The sequence below is a fragment of the Leptonotus elevatus genome, chromosome 8 (assembly GCF_054856555.1).
Source record: "Leptonotus elevatus isolate MCC_2025b chromosome 8, RoL_Lele_1.0, whole genome shotgun sequence".
In the NCBI taxonomy this organism is placed as follows: Eukaryota; Metazoa; Chordata; class Actinopteri; order Syngnathiformes; family Syngnathidae; genus Leptonotus; species Leptonotus elevatus.
In genome coordinates this window covers 15,163,867-15,178,866 of record NC_141246.1, presented here as the reverse complement: position 1 = coordinate 15,178,866, position 15,000 = coordinate 15,163,867, and the positions used below count along the sequence as shown (strand labels likewise).

The 15,000-nt window shown below is 38.7% G+C and overlaps 2 protein-coding genes across 4 annotated transcripts in view; one reads left to right on the top strand and one right to left on the bottom strand.

Moving 5' to 3' along the window:
• Positions 1-2,417, top strand: part of LOC147169917 (uncharacterized) — an 8,227-nt gene extending 5,810 nt beyond the window's left edge. Inside the window, exons 5-6 of one of the 2 annotated variants that reach the window (XM_086081780.1) lie at positions 251-316; positions 1,614-2,417. In XM_086081780.1, the coding sequence (XP_085937906.1) occupies positions 251-316; positions 1,614-1,778 (231 nt within the window). In that variant the 3' untranslated portion in view covers positions 1,779-2,417. Of the gene's footprint in view, positions 1-250; positions 414-1,613 lie in introns of those variants that run through there. The other variant, XM_086081781.1, reaches the window with a different exon arrangement.
• Positions 1-15,000, bottom strand: part of sgcz (sarcoglycan zeta) — a 262,252-nt gene that overhangs the window by 186,567 nt on the left and 60,685 nt on the right. The gene's annotated exons all lie outside the window — the stretch shown is intronic.

Sequence of the window (15,000 nt, the reverse complement as noted above, 5' to 3'; positions counted from 1 at the left end):
GATTCTCTGAGGACTGTGTATTTTCTTGTTTTTGTTTCATTGTGAAAAATAGACGTCACCAATTTACACAAACCTGTAGTGCAGAAGGATTTATTTATTTATTTTTGTAATGGCAAATAAAATGAGTTTGCATTTACAATACTTTAACCTATTAATTGTTCTGTATGTACTGTAACTGTGTAAATGCACAGGTACAGTCGTGTTACTAAGAATTGAATTTTATATGTATTTTTCTCTTCATGTGTACCAGGTTTCAACTGAAGCACAACCTGAAGACATAGCTGAAGACGTAGCTGTCACAGACCAAGTTGACCAGGTGACGAGATTTCTTTTTGAATATTGATGTTGAAATCAGTTTTCAGAAGCAAGACGTTAGGAGTGAAGAGTGTAGAGTAGATGCTAGGGCTGAACTATATAACTAACAAATATAATCACAACAATTTTTTATGCAATGTGTATTGCCAAGACGTTCAAAATACTGTATCCAACAATAAGCTTGTATGGGACTAAAATTCCTACAAGTCAACATTAAAAATATCTCAAATTGAAGATTTGTTGGCAGTTTGGTGATTTGGATTATGCACTGTAGTGATCTTTTGTTCCCATTAATTTATTTATGGTGGATTTTAGAGATGAACTCGCTATCAATTTTATTTTATTTTTTTAAACAGACGTGTAAACATCAGGTAGTTAATTTACTTGTATCAAGCTTGGATAAATGTGCTTTATGTTTTGGACCTTTCGCTGCACTAGAATGGACTGGCATGATGGGTATTTTATCTTCTGTGTTATTTGTATCTGCAATGGATCTTTGTTTCACGCAACCAGAATTAATAGTGCAGGCATTTTCATTGAATGAATATAATTTAGTCAAGAGGATAAATTATGACCCATGTTTATACCTTTATCTTTAGTTGCAAGCAGCTAAATGTTGAGCAATTGTCTCAATCTTAACGACTGTCTGACTCGGTAAAATAGAAAAGTCTACTGTAACTGAAGGACTGTATCACACAATATCTGTTTTAGGGGCAATGCCATAGATTAAGCATATTAACTATCCCTCTTGTTAAATGCTTCATCTCATCTTTCGAATAAATGTGACTAGATTTATAATAATCTTTAGTATGTGCACAAACTTTAGGTTCTAAATGCTTTTCTAGTTTGCTCCAGCATCTGGCACATATCCCGTTTAAAAAAAATGCAAAACTGCTTGATGATGAAGACCTTTGGTAAATTAACTTTAGCACATTAGCCCATCAATGGCGGGAGCTACTTCTGCCGCGAGCGCTCGACACTTTTCTCAAGCTTCTACTTCGAGTGTAACATCACTAAGTAACAGCGAAGTAAAGCTAGTAAATATTTATGACCACCCGCCAAAATGAATTTTAACCCGCATATGGCAGGTTAATTTTAGAGCCACTGTATATATGCATAAGTATGTGTGCATCTACTGTATATATGGATATCATTGCTGTCCTGTGAAAAACACGTTTCCATTTTTAGGTCGCGGGCTGCTCTCCGGTAGCTCCTATGGTGGAAGTGTTTTTCACAGAACAGCGACAATATGTGTATGTATGTATGTATGTAATAATTGTTTTCGTTTAAAAAATTAGGTTGCTGATGTATCCAGTTCAAGTGAGGATTCGTTAGCAGAGGAATATGTTCCAGATTCTCACAGTACTTCGGACACTTCCTACATTGAACCTGTTTCAGAAATTCAGAAATCCGAAGGTATTTCAGGAATGAGCTATGAGAAAACTGCTCATCCTTTAAGATGAGAGGTAGTCATGTTTTAAAGAATAAAATGTTCAATGTTCACTGACTCTTTTGCATCTGGTTTCATGTCGAGCTTATCCATTACAAAGCTGTGTTTGACCTAGATAACCTGTTCACATAAGAAGCAGTTTTATTAACATACCAGTTTCAGTCTGTCCTAAAATTGTAAGTTGTAACATGAGCACCATGTTAAAACTTACAATTTTAGGACAGATCAGGTATGACTTTGCATTTCACAGTATTGTTATGTACAACAATGTGTCCTTATATCAGGTAAGTCATTACACATCAATGCCATTTTAGTTTGTGTAAAGTCAGAATGCCAGAACTTTCAAATCACTTCAGTGACATGGTTGCTGTGTGTTGTGTAAACTTTGTCCTTGTAATGTGAGTTGGTCCTCATAATTACCATTTTTGCAATGGGCGTGGCTTATTTAGGTCATTATCTATGTCCTCACAATTACGGATTTTTTCAGGTTTTTCTTTTTTTCGTGTGTTGAGTTTTTTCAAGTTTTGAAGTGAAATTCTCCTGGACAACCCCAAAAAAAATTTTTGGGTGCAAGTCCCATCTCTCTGGCATTAGCAGAAAGGGGTGTCCCTGTAATACACAATTAAACCGGTTTGGAAAAAATGTCCTCATAATACACAGAGGCAAGTATGTGTGTGTGTGTGTGTGTGTGGGTGTGTGTGTGTGTGTGTGTGTGTGTGTGTGTGTGTGTGTGTGTGTGTGTGGGTGTGTGTGTGTGTGTGTGTGTGTGTGTGTGTTAAATGAGTCAATTTTGGCTGCATCTGTCCCTCATCCACACAGACATGGAGGCAACTGAAGCGATTTAGCCAAGTGACAGAGACAGACACTGCAATGATGGATGAAGAGACTTAGAGGTGAAAAAGCGAGGATCATTTTAGAGGGAAAGTAATGTAAAACAGAGGAAAGGGGATGTAAAATACAATGAAGCATCAAAGTCAGCCCTCCAATTTTTCAAAATTCCCTACGTCCGCTATGTTTGAAACAACTTTTAGAGTCAAAATTTCCCCCAAAAATTATGTTTGACATTGGTAGATTTGAATTCTGAGGTTTAAAAAATAACAGCAAAAGCATGAAGATGCAAGCAGGCGCGTAAGAAGCGAGCAGCAAAGCAAATGGATGCTTTCAAAGCCCGCATTAAAAAGAGCCTGTATGGTAGCTATTGATTTTCCATTCTCTCTAATGGACATCATGGGCCCTCTATATTCATCTAGAGCAGTTCTACATTACTGGGTCACAAGCACTTGTGCAACAGCATCCGAGGGCAACTCACTAAAAGCAAAAAAATTACCTCAACTTTATGGAACTGTAGAAATGTGGTTTGTTTATCCGACACTGAGTCTTTTAGTTTGCTTCAGTTTGTGTCAAGATCATGACCAAAGACGGCAACTACTTGTGCTGATATGCTGACACATCGCATAAGCTCTACCGAGTTTACACACACACATGCACACATTAACAAACACACACTTTCATCAACGTTCAGCTCTTGTTGAATGTAATAGAAGACATGAAGGAAAGACAACAGGATAATAGGATTATTATTCTCTTCTAATCTGTATGAGTCAGCAGCACTCAGTTTGTGTGTATGTGTATTTAATTATATTAAACAAACAGCCAATAAGGGATGGAAAAACTGGCAGCACCGAGTGGTGGGTAATTGCTTATACAATATGCATAACATACATCGTGCATTGTTAGTCACATCTTTCCAAGTAGGTTAGAGACAGCATTAATATGTCTGCTGTTTCCAGTAGAGTCAACATTCAACACTTAACCACAACATGATCAAACTAATGGCCAGTGAATGAGTTGGATTCTTTTTAGTGTGATGCTTTGTTTCAAGGAAAGAAAATAGGCCCAGATTTGTCCAAGGGAACACTCACTTACGCGCTAACAAATTAGTCCTATTTTTCCATTTATCAAACTCAGTGGCATTGGTTTATCGAAATCCTAATGGACCGGGCTACTTTATCTTGTGTGGAGCAAATACTTATTTGACCAAAGAGCCTCAAAATAGAACCGTTCTTGGAAAGCCCAAATTGACATTAGCCAAAAAGTCCATTTGACGTCCTAATGCATGATCCCAGGCCAACTCTATGGATATTGTATAAGGTCAAATACAAAGATTGCTAGCATTTGATGAACATTTAGTGTGAGTCTGGGAGTGTTCACATATCCAGAACCTTGCTCAACACATTCATAGTGTAATACAAGCAGGAACAAACCTAAGTACAGAGAGTGTACTCTGTGCTGTCTTTTTTATGTACTTATTTTTTTATTTTAAAAGCAAACTCAAATAATTCATATGTCAAGGTACTACTGTTATTTGCTCTGATAGCAGTGTGGCAGGTATAAACTTGGAAAGACATTGGCCAGCCAAGCTGGTCTGACAGGTGTTCCAATGAAAGTTTTGTAGCTGCACTATGAGAATATATACCACTACTGTGAATATGTTGATTGAAGGGTGTCATTCAAGTAAATACGGTATTGTAGCCTGTGAATGACAAGTGGTATGCAAAATGGTGCCGATATACAGCAAAGTAAGCATTCATTTTATGGTATTACACTTCACGAGATAACACATAGGTTTCTCAAATTTAGCAAATTGATAAAATGTAGGACGCACTCACAAGCACATCCACTATGCCAACCTTGCTATCTATTATTTGGGTATCGTATGTATTATTCAGACCCTTCGCATTTTTGCTTGCCTACTCGTCCTAGAGCTACAACTTCTCTCCTCATTTCTCACATTTCACATCTCGTCATCGTCTTCTCTATCATTCTCCCCATTCTTTTTGCTCCTGTGTGCTCCAAGTTATCTGCTGTAAAGTAGATAAGCATCAGTATTTCAGCAGCGGGAGGAGAGGGATAATAATATACAACATGCTGGAGTGAAGGTCGAACTGCCTATGTTATCTGTGTGTTTGTCTGAGTGTGTGAGTATGTTGGTTTGTGTGTGTATGTGATTTACAATCCCATCTCTTCTGTCTTTATCTGTATTCTTATCCAAACCTTGGCAACCTTTCCACAGAGAGTATAGACACTATTGGTGTCCACACAAACACACACAGGTCTGAAGAAGTGCTATATCAGGACAGAGTGGCTATAAGATGATGCACTAAAGTACAACTGACATCACAGTTGCTCCTTCTTATTGGAATCCATTTTATTTCTTTGCAACCTCACTCTCTTTTATTGTACCCTTTGTTCTTTCTCACAATAGACTAGAAATCAAAAATGCATTCTTAAAGGTTTTGCATTAATGGTTTCCGTCAAGTACATATAATATTAACAGTCAATGTGTAGACTGTTTCTTGAATGAACTGCTGTGATAGGGTGAGCAGATTTCCACATTTAAAAGCTGTGATAACGCAATTTCGTTGAAAATCAAATAATAATAAAGAATTAACTGTCACAAGGAACTGTTCATAACAAATGTAATCGCTAGTCAATCTGGTGACCAGTGGCTGTGTTATTGCTATAGCTAATGCTAAAGGCTATCTTGTTGGCTTCAAAGCTTCAACGGTGAATCAATGCACTCACCATTGTCCAACCTTACTCGATCCCGGCAGCTATTGAAAGCTGGCTGTTAACATCGCACCGGTTCAGCATTGTAATGGGCTCGACACACGGGAAGCGACAAACGACAGCGAAATACGTACCTCATCGCCTCAAAGGTCTCAACGCACGGGACGCGATAAGCAGCGGCGACGGCGGCGGCAGCAACATGCGTCACGCTCGTGTTTCAACAGGTTTGATTGTCTAATAAAATTGGGGGGAATCTAAACTTTTTCGTTGTAATGTAAACACATAAGTGTCACTACAGTACATAATAATAATAATAATAATAATAATAATTATTATTATTATTATTATTATTATGTACTGTTAGAAAAACGTTAAATAAACTTACAAATTAACCCTGTACCAACAAGCTCTCAAGCACCGGGCTTTTTGCTGACGTCATGGAAATTATTGCATAAAGTATCGTACAATTCTTTTTTTTTTTTTTACAAAATGATAAACGCTGCTAAAATTATCTCATCCATTTTTGCTGGATAGCCCACTGTGAAGCATGCCCTGCGTTCATTGGCTCATCAATGAAACCTTCGCTGATTGGTTGAAGCCCTGGCGACAGCGACAAAAGTTGAACATGTTTCAAATTTCTAGTATTGCGTATCGGGCCTACGCGTGCACGTCTACGTGTATGCATGCGATTTTTCACATGTACAAATGTCGCGTGTCGCCGAGGGTGAGGGGGGAAGGCAATTTTCGCCTTGTCGCCCTGCTTCCTTAGGAAATGAATTGAGAGTGAGCGACGTCGCCTCCCGTGTGCAGAGCCCATAACGCTGGAAATATGCCACCAGAGAAGCGCAGCTCGCGTTGGGTTTGACTAGGTGACCGCAGCATTAGGCTAGTAGGACTACATTTCTCATGATTCTTAAACACAAAGACAGTAAGAAGTTCTAGTTCCATAGGCCAAACAATTGGTTTGCTGACTGGACTAAAGAAACAAACAAAAACCGCAACGCTGGGACGGGAAATGCGTAAAATACTTTACTCAAAGTTGCGCTTGTTTAATTCATTCTTCACCTCATTTCCTTTAAACATAGTAATACACACACACCTGAAATGGTAAAACTGTCATGGCCACGTCAATAACAGATTTTCCCCAGAGACATGAGCCAGAGCATCTGGAGGGCAAAGAGAAGAAGAAGCTGAGTGGTTCCTACCATAACCAATATGAAATGTTAACAGCCAAGGTTATTTCTTTACAGCAGCCACAAGAAAACACTCAAATACTAAACGTAAAACATGGCTTGAAAACATCTTTCGGTCCCTTACAAGAGTTATATGAATAAGTTATTATTATTCAGACCAACGGTAGTGAATGGGAATACATTAAATTAATTAGAAAGTGATTCCTCTTCCAGGTACTTTACTCTACATAGCACTTGTGTCAAGGAGATTAAAGCTTTTATCATAAAAAAAGAAAATACAGTATGGTGTTTACACATACATTTATGATCTCCTTGGTTTTTTAGAGTATTGTTTTTTTCCCCTCCTTTTAATTCACTAAATGTGTGTGTGTTTAGTTGATGTTTGTATGTACAAGCAAGTGCTTGTGCACCTTGACACATCTCTCCATAAACTTGAGTGTGTTGAGTCATCCGTGCCCGCCCGGCTGCTTTTCTGTACGCTCACTAGGTAAGAATGTATGTTTTCACAATTTCTTATGCAACCACACGAATTTGCCTGCATAGCCAAAGACACACACACATTCAAGCAAAAGCACATGCGCCGACACAGTATTGGGGAGCTTCTTATTTAGTGATAAAAGGCAAGCCAGAGGGAGCCCAGTAATTGAAGTTCAGTGCACGAGGCTTAGAAGCGCCATGCATATCAAGGGTAATAAGAAAAAAGTTATTATTCACCTCAAAGATGCATGAATACGCACTCGAACTGGAGCATATATATTGATTCACACAACAAAACTCCCAAATCCACAATCTTCAGCGTTGGACTTTTCCAGCTGAACCAAATTGGAAAGATGATGAAAATCAGCACATGGTGCTGTTGCATAAGCAAATAATCCTTGAAATTGTTGACTTTCACACTTTATATCCTGCTGTTCCGCTGAATAGATCAGAGCCCTCTGTCTGTCTTGCTCTTTGGATGTATTAATTGTGTTGGCATGAAATAACTCATATTCCACTTTGGAACACAAGCCAGAACTGGCGCTCATTCAGAGCCTCATGTTATTCATAAATGTTCTCAACTGCATTATTATGGAACTGCAGCACAGAGACGAAGATCTTATATTTTCACTGTGGCTTTTTGCAAAACATTAAATACTGACAACAATTGGAGGATATTGGGCGAAATCACAAGATTTCTAAAATGGAAACCTAAAATGGGAAAACACAACGACACTTTACAATGCCGTAACACTTGTCTCGTTGAAGCCTAGCTAATGGTGAGTAATATTCTTAATCATTTGTTTTTTCTTCAATGCCAGTCCTTTCAAAATATGTCATAAAATGAAAACTTTAAGCAACAAGCTATGGTTACCGCTGCTATAGCTAAAAAAATGTTTTATTGATTTATTCTTTGAATAATTTTTGAGTGGATCTGAAAGGGATGATGGTGGTAAATAAATATCCACTTAAAGTTACTTTGAAGTAACCAGATTAAAATTTTCAGCAGAAATGATTCTGCCGCCATCTGAAATCCAAATGTTGACGTTGTGTCTCACGCTGCTACTAGCTAGTTTGCTGCTGAGTGGATAGCTTCCATATGTTCGTCACTTATGATGTAACTGTAGGGTCTTTTATTTGCAAGATGTGCTTTTAGTGGTTTGTATATTTACAGTTAACGGTAGGGACACCAACAATAGACTACACCGCATGCGTGTGCGTTGCGGCTCCGCTCCGCTGCGTCTTGACTGCGTGCTCCGGATACATCAATTCTATGGTCGCCGACAACTTCCCGCGCGCGATAATGTTGCATTAAAAACGACGACAAACACACAAAGTCTGTGCTCAACAGAGAAGCAGAAAGACTTCCTTTGATTGAACTCACCGTTCATTCTGAAAAGAAACCGGAATTTTTTTTTTTTTAAACTGCGTCGGTCTTCCTGTCCCGCTCGATGTGTTCTGTGCTAGTTTGCCATTTGATGCAAAAATAGAAAATAGGACTATCCGTGCGGCGAGCTCCGGCACGACGCAGCTGGTCCGCAGTCGAACCGCAGCGCACACGCAGCCGCTGTAATTTGAACAAGAACATTAGTCGTCTAACATTTGTTAAACCTAATGCTGGCACTGCAATCATACATAAACATATCTATTTCCAGGATTCCATGTCGCTTTTAAAAGCACTATTTTAAGCACAATATTTAGTTTTGCTTGGTTCAATGTAAAATGTCGAGGCAACTTCTGTTTTGTGAGTTCTCTGTGTGATAGAAGCCAAGGATAGACATGGCCCATAAATGCAACCCTTGGATTTACACTCAATTACTGGAGAACGACGTGCACATCTGTATAGGAGAAAAGCCTAATGTCCTTTCTGACATGCATTCAACATCTCATATATGACCATTTATTGACCTTCAATTACTGAACTGCTCTTGCATTAAAACGTTGTGTAAATTTGAGCGGTCATTACTGGTCCTGCTGCTAATGCAGAAATCATTTTTGTGTTGCGTATATGTGTGCATATCGTCATCATGAATCAGAACCAGAGGCAGGGTCAAGCCCTGTAATTCTCCAACCCATGTCTAATAAGTGGATTGGTGATTTATCAATATGGACTCCTCAGAGACCATCTAATCATAACACATCTTCACCGATGCGCTCATGTGATTTTGCACTCCCAACATCCATTAATTCAAGTCAGGAAGGACACCAACATATATCATAAGGACTTAAAGACTATGTAATTGTGAGTATGTGTGCAAGTATGGGTGAGAGAGCATGGTAAATATTGAATGAGGTTGGGATTTATTGAATTGACTGGCATATCTGGTGCAAGAATGGATGCATGTCAAGTATCAATATGGGGTCATATTTGCTTCAAATTACAGTAATTACGTGTGTGTGTGTGCGTGCGTGTTAACATAAAACGTTATTTTACTTTTTCTTATTCCGCCGTTTTTCGTTCTTCAACTACTTCTACATTTCCCAACCGATTCAAAGTATTCCAACTTCAACATGTTTCAAAAGTTCATGCTTCGCTGGCTATAGTTATTCTTATTCCAGTCATTTACGGTTTTCTCACAATTAAACATTTTTCATTCCAAAATTCCTCATTCATTTCCAATGAGGCATTCAACATTTCACGCCATTCGATATTCAAATGTTCAGCTCATTTAATCCATCTTGGAATCATTTCTCAAGATTGCCCTAATTACCATATTGCAAAAAAAAAAAAAAGATTTATCATCTATAAAATTTGCCACTCATTTAGAGGTTAAGGGTTCAAGTTAGGACTGGAATATATTTTAGAATTTTTTTTACCTGTAGGTGTTGTATATGGGAGGCATCCTTTCACACCAGAAAAAAAAAAAATTCTATAACCTTTAGTATAAACTATAACCATACCTCACAACGAATTAACATACCTGGAAAGATACCGAGCAATTACACTTGGCCTGAAATGATTGCATATAATGACAGGAGGATATGAAGGGAAAAGGAATGAGTTGGAAATGAAATCAGTCGTTTGAATTTTGGAGGGCTGACTGGATGATTAGGTGAAGTCTCATGTGTGCACACAAAATGGAGGAATGAGACCGATGTCTCTGGAAAACTTACAGACTGGATAGAAATGTAAATAACTGAAACTATGAGCCTTGGAAGTGGCTGTTCTCAAAAATGTGAAGTATTGACTTCATTAGTTCGAATTTAAGCTCAACATTTGTAGTCATGCATATCCATGAGTGGGGCTGAAATGAAAGCCATGAAACTACACTGATAACTATGTTTGTCATTATAACTCTCTGCTTTTGACAAGATTAATGCAACTGTATTAACTATAATATTCAAAAATTCTGAATTTGGATGGATTATGTGTTTTTATCACATTAATCCTAAATGTAGTTAATGTAACCTGGTAATTTTCCAATTTGTGTTCATTCTTGGAAGAAAACACCTGACAAGTGCAAGTAATAAAATATTCATTATATGATTATTGCATTGTATTCTAGTACAGCCATTGTACAGTGGAGCAAATGATACTGTAGCTCTATGTCCCAAATCAACTAACGACATTGTTCGAGCTTCATCCAGCTTTCAAGATTGAGACTAATTTAAATGAGAGTCTTCTGGCAGCAAGTTAAGATTTGGAAGCTGGGTCAGAGATCGTTAAAATGAAGATGGTCAAAGCAAATTAAATGGTGTGCTAAAATGCGAGGTCACCTTTGAACATACCTTTTAAAGATGTAAAGTGCATAATGAGAAAAGCACTGTGTGTGTGTCTTGACATCTCTCACAGTGACAGGGGCCTCTGCTCTGATCCCTCTCTTCACCTTTTTAGGGATTGAGGGGAGGTTCACTCTTCCTTCACGATCGCTCTTTCATCTCGACCCCATCATGCCATCCTCTAGGGGAGGGCAAAAAGAAGGAGGGGGGGCAGCAAGGGCTAGCTTTTTATTCATCCATTGCCTCGCTTGTTCCTCTCCACCTTCTCATTGCCTCTGCATTTTTCAAGGCCTTATCAGTCCTCTGACCTACAAACTTTGCTTCACTTTCCTCTAACTTATTTGTGCTCATTCTATCCCATCCAATCTGGCCTTATTGAAAAATGATGCAGCATGCTGCCTTGTGTGGAGTTTGCATGTTCAGAAACAAAATAACTTCTGGTTCGATAACGTAAAAATGTGCAGCATAATCAAATTCATATATGACATGTATATTCCTATATAAATCCATTGATTAGATGTGGATGGCAATGAGCAAGGCAACATAATAGGAAGGAAACTGAATTAAACACAACGGAAAACCTGACATTCATTCATAGATAAGGTACTTCAGATTACAAGGCGCACTGTCAATTTTTGATCAAATTAATGGATTTAATGCGGTATATGGTCAGTAAAATATGGTGCAAACAGACATATCATGGATTGGTTGTATGTTATCTGTCCAGTATGTTTAGGAAATACATGGACAGATGGACATGATGTTGGTGAAAGACATGCATACCATCTAATATCCTAACGTTTGTCTCATCCTTGATCATTGTCATAAGAAGTGTGGGCGTCAGGCTATTTCTTGTTCAATTTGTATTTGAGCTGTAATGTGAAGAAGAGCAACCCTCCTCCCCGGTCACTCACCATCCATCCTTTGGAACCAACTAAATTTGACAGCTTTCAGTTCCCCTGAGTTTATGAAATTTCCATCATCATTACCTCAGGGACGATTAACACTCAAGTATGGGATTGATCTCTTTTTCAGCTCTACCCCACACACTCTCATGTGTTTGACTTAGAGTTTATGTACGACACGTGTTTTTTTTAATATATTTCCATTTCTACTTTGGCTACCACCCAAGGAGGGTACTTCATTACCTCAAAGTTGCCTTTCCTTCCTCGTAAATCACATCTAAAGCTTTCATTGAGTCCCCCTCTTGCAACATATGGGCAGCTGGTTAGAGTATGACTGTCACATTTTATTTCCATCCATCGTTCTCACTCAACCTATTATCCTTGTTTCTAATTATTAACACAACACACAAAAAGCCATTTGAAAACAGCAAAAGTTAGTACATTCGTATTACTCAGATTGTTTTCATCTTGCAGGTATTTCGCTTTTTTAACGTTTTGACGGTAGTACGTCGTGACGACAGACATCTAATAGGGGAGGTGTTGGCGGAGTGATTTCAGAGTGGCAACAGCAAAAGATTTTGACTTTGGCAGTTGGACAGTAAACAACATGTTTTCTCCCAAATGAGATACTGTCACAACGGACGGCACAACGATGGCTCGAGTTCTCCACCATGTAGAATATACCAGGTTGGTTTAGGGTGACCAGATTTTCAAAATTAAAAGACACTACAATTTCACTGAATCAAATATACAATATATTCTCACCAGGAATTTACAACACATGTATTGCTAGACAATCTGGTGAGCGGTGGTTGTGTTGTTACTTTAGCGAATGATAAATGCTATCTTGGTTGACAAGGTTTAAAACCAGGATGTCTGGTCCATACTTGTCAACTTTGGGCTGTGAAAATTAGGATAATTTTTGTTGGTAGGTAGTGTGAGAGGTGAGGGCGACGGACCGGCGATTACTATTCGTCATTTGTTACCGTTAGGAACTATGCTTGCACGGCAGCTGGCAACGTGTGACGATGAATATTTATCGACTGGGGGTGGGGGGTCACCGGCCCGAAAATGGTCCGGCCGTTCACGAAACTCGCAAAAATGTGTGTATCTGGTCGTCTCTTTCACTATCCATCCAAACCAGGGTGAAAAGGCACCAGGCTACTACCTACTTGATAAGTTAGCAACCAGTGCTTCCACTGGGCCACCATTGTCCTCGTGCCTTCCTGCGCCCCGCCGTACGGTGATCACCATAAAAACCAAGTGCAATGTGAAAAGAGCTTAACAGTGTGGGATCAGTTTAAAACTTTGTATTTCTCTATATGCCCAGTGATAGATTGGCAACCGGTCCAGAGTGTAGTGCATTTTTCGCCCAAAGTCAGCTGAGCTAGACAGCAGCTCCCCGTGACCCTGAACAGAATAAGTGCTTATAAAATAACTGGGTGGATGTTAGAAAATTGAATGCTGAGATCTAAATATTTAAGTTTGTAAAACACAAAGATGGATCAAATAAATGTGTGGTTGGGGATGCAGTGGATGGACTTGAACATTTTAGATCACAATATTTAGTTTATATAGTTATTTGCCAGTTTCAGACAAAATATACTTGAGTGAAATTAGTACCACTGAGTTAATACTGTTTGAGGGAGAGCTGATAGATTAATAATACAAAGATATGCAACTGTGCCCATCTCAGTAAAACACATCAATTGAAAAGTTAAGCCACTTTATTAATTTAAATCTCTTAGAATAATGATCTGTTTTATTTTGCTCTGAAGAAAGACTTATTGTCTTCTCTAGATTATTTTTTATTTTTTCTGAGATCTTGTCCTGCCAAAGCTTCCACAGTTGAGCAAAGATGCATTCCCTACTGACACCCATGTTGACGTACTGTATTTGTGCTCATTGCAGCGGCAGCTGACAGCTGATATCCTCTCACATTTGAAATGCAAGACCAAACCATGCACAATCATGGGATGTCACTGAAAAGTGTCAAAACACCAACACGTGCAAGAGGATGGCAACGTCAACAAGATATTGCCTGTGCTAACTAAGCTGTCATTTTATACATCATGGCTGTGATGAAAGATGAAAAAGCCAATCCCATTGAGCCCTTAAGTATAAAATGACTACCATCTTCCTGCTGTGACGTCTCACCAGCGTACAAAGCATCTGTCTGCATATCTGCAGTCTGGAATGGAGCTTTCCACAGCTATGCCAAAGCCAAAGGCCGTGATGTAAATTCATTATCATCTGTCTTAAAGATGAGAAGCCAATCTGTCTGAGAGGTGTCTGGAAGGCTTCGTAATACCGGCATGACAGAATGAGCAGGAATGAAATGCCAACATAGTCCCTGGAGTGTGTTCTGTGTCTGTGCGTCTTTTTGGACTGAATGGAGTATGAGACAGGAGTGTTTATTGTGCATGTGTGTAAGATGGCTTTAATGCACTCATTACAGCATTTGAAAAACAATGGCATTTGTTAACATTGAGTAAGTAATGACCAGGGTACTGTTATTGTACTTCATATTAATGCATATATGGCTTTATTTTTTTCCTATGGGAAAACGTCTGCCAGTGTACTCATCTGTAGTCCAATTGGTGCACCAAGATAATTCCTAAGGTCAATTTTTGACCCAATTGAAGCAGCAATTACATAGCAAGCAGCCACAAGATGTTTGCACAAGCACAGTAAGTGATTGCCTGACTAAATGGATGCTGACAAGGTGAAACAGAGGAGAAATAAAAGTGATAAAAATGCCAAAATAGATATAGCCTGCTGTAATATGTTAAAGGAATGCAAGTACAAATAGAATGCAAATCTATCTCGGTGTGCAATTGACTGGGGAGCCATTCTGAGCATCTTTCATAGATAGAACACTGCGAAGCTCAGAGATTGGTCTTGGTCCGGAGATAAGACTCTCAAGACCACTTTTTGTGTGCTACTGTCTCTGAAACAACTGTCTTTAACTCATTCAGGATTCAGGATTTACTCTCGAGAAACTACAAAGGGACACACATAAGATCTGAGTGCTATGAGTGAAGATATTGCTCGTGCCCGCTTGCACCACTTTCAAAATAAAAACAGCACGTTTACATTTTATTTTGACTTTATAATGACTGTGACGTCCAGTGTGTGAGGTTGTACAAATAGAACGATGTGTAGTAGGTCAGGGTGATTAAGGATAGAGATGGATATGTGTTAACTTGGTGTCGGTAGTGTGCTGAATAGATGTAAAAAAAAATATATATATACTATGAGCAGTGGATAAATGAGGAAAATCAGAGAATGAATAGTATAAGAAGCAATTGTGGTGTAGTAAGAGAAAAGCACTACAGAGGATTAAAAAAACTGGAAAGGCAGTTGGCCT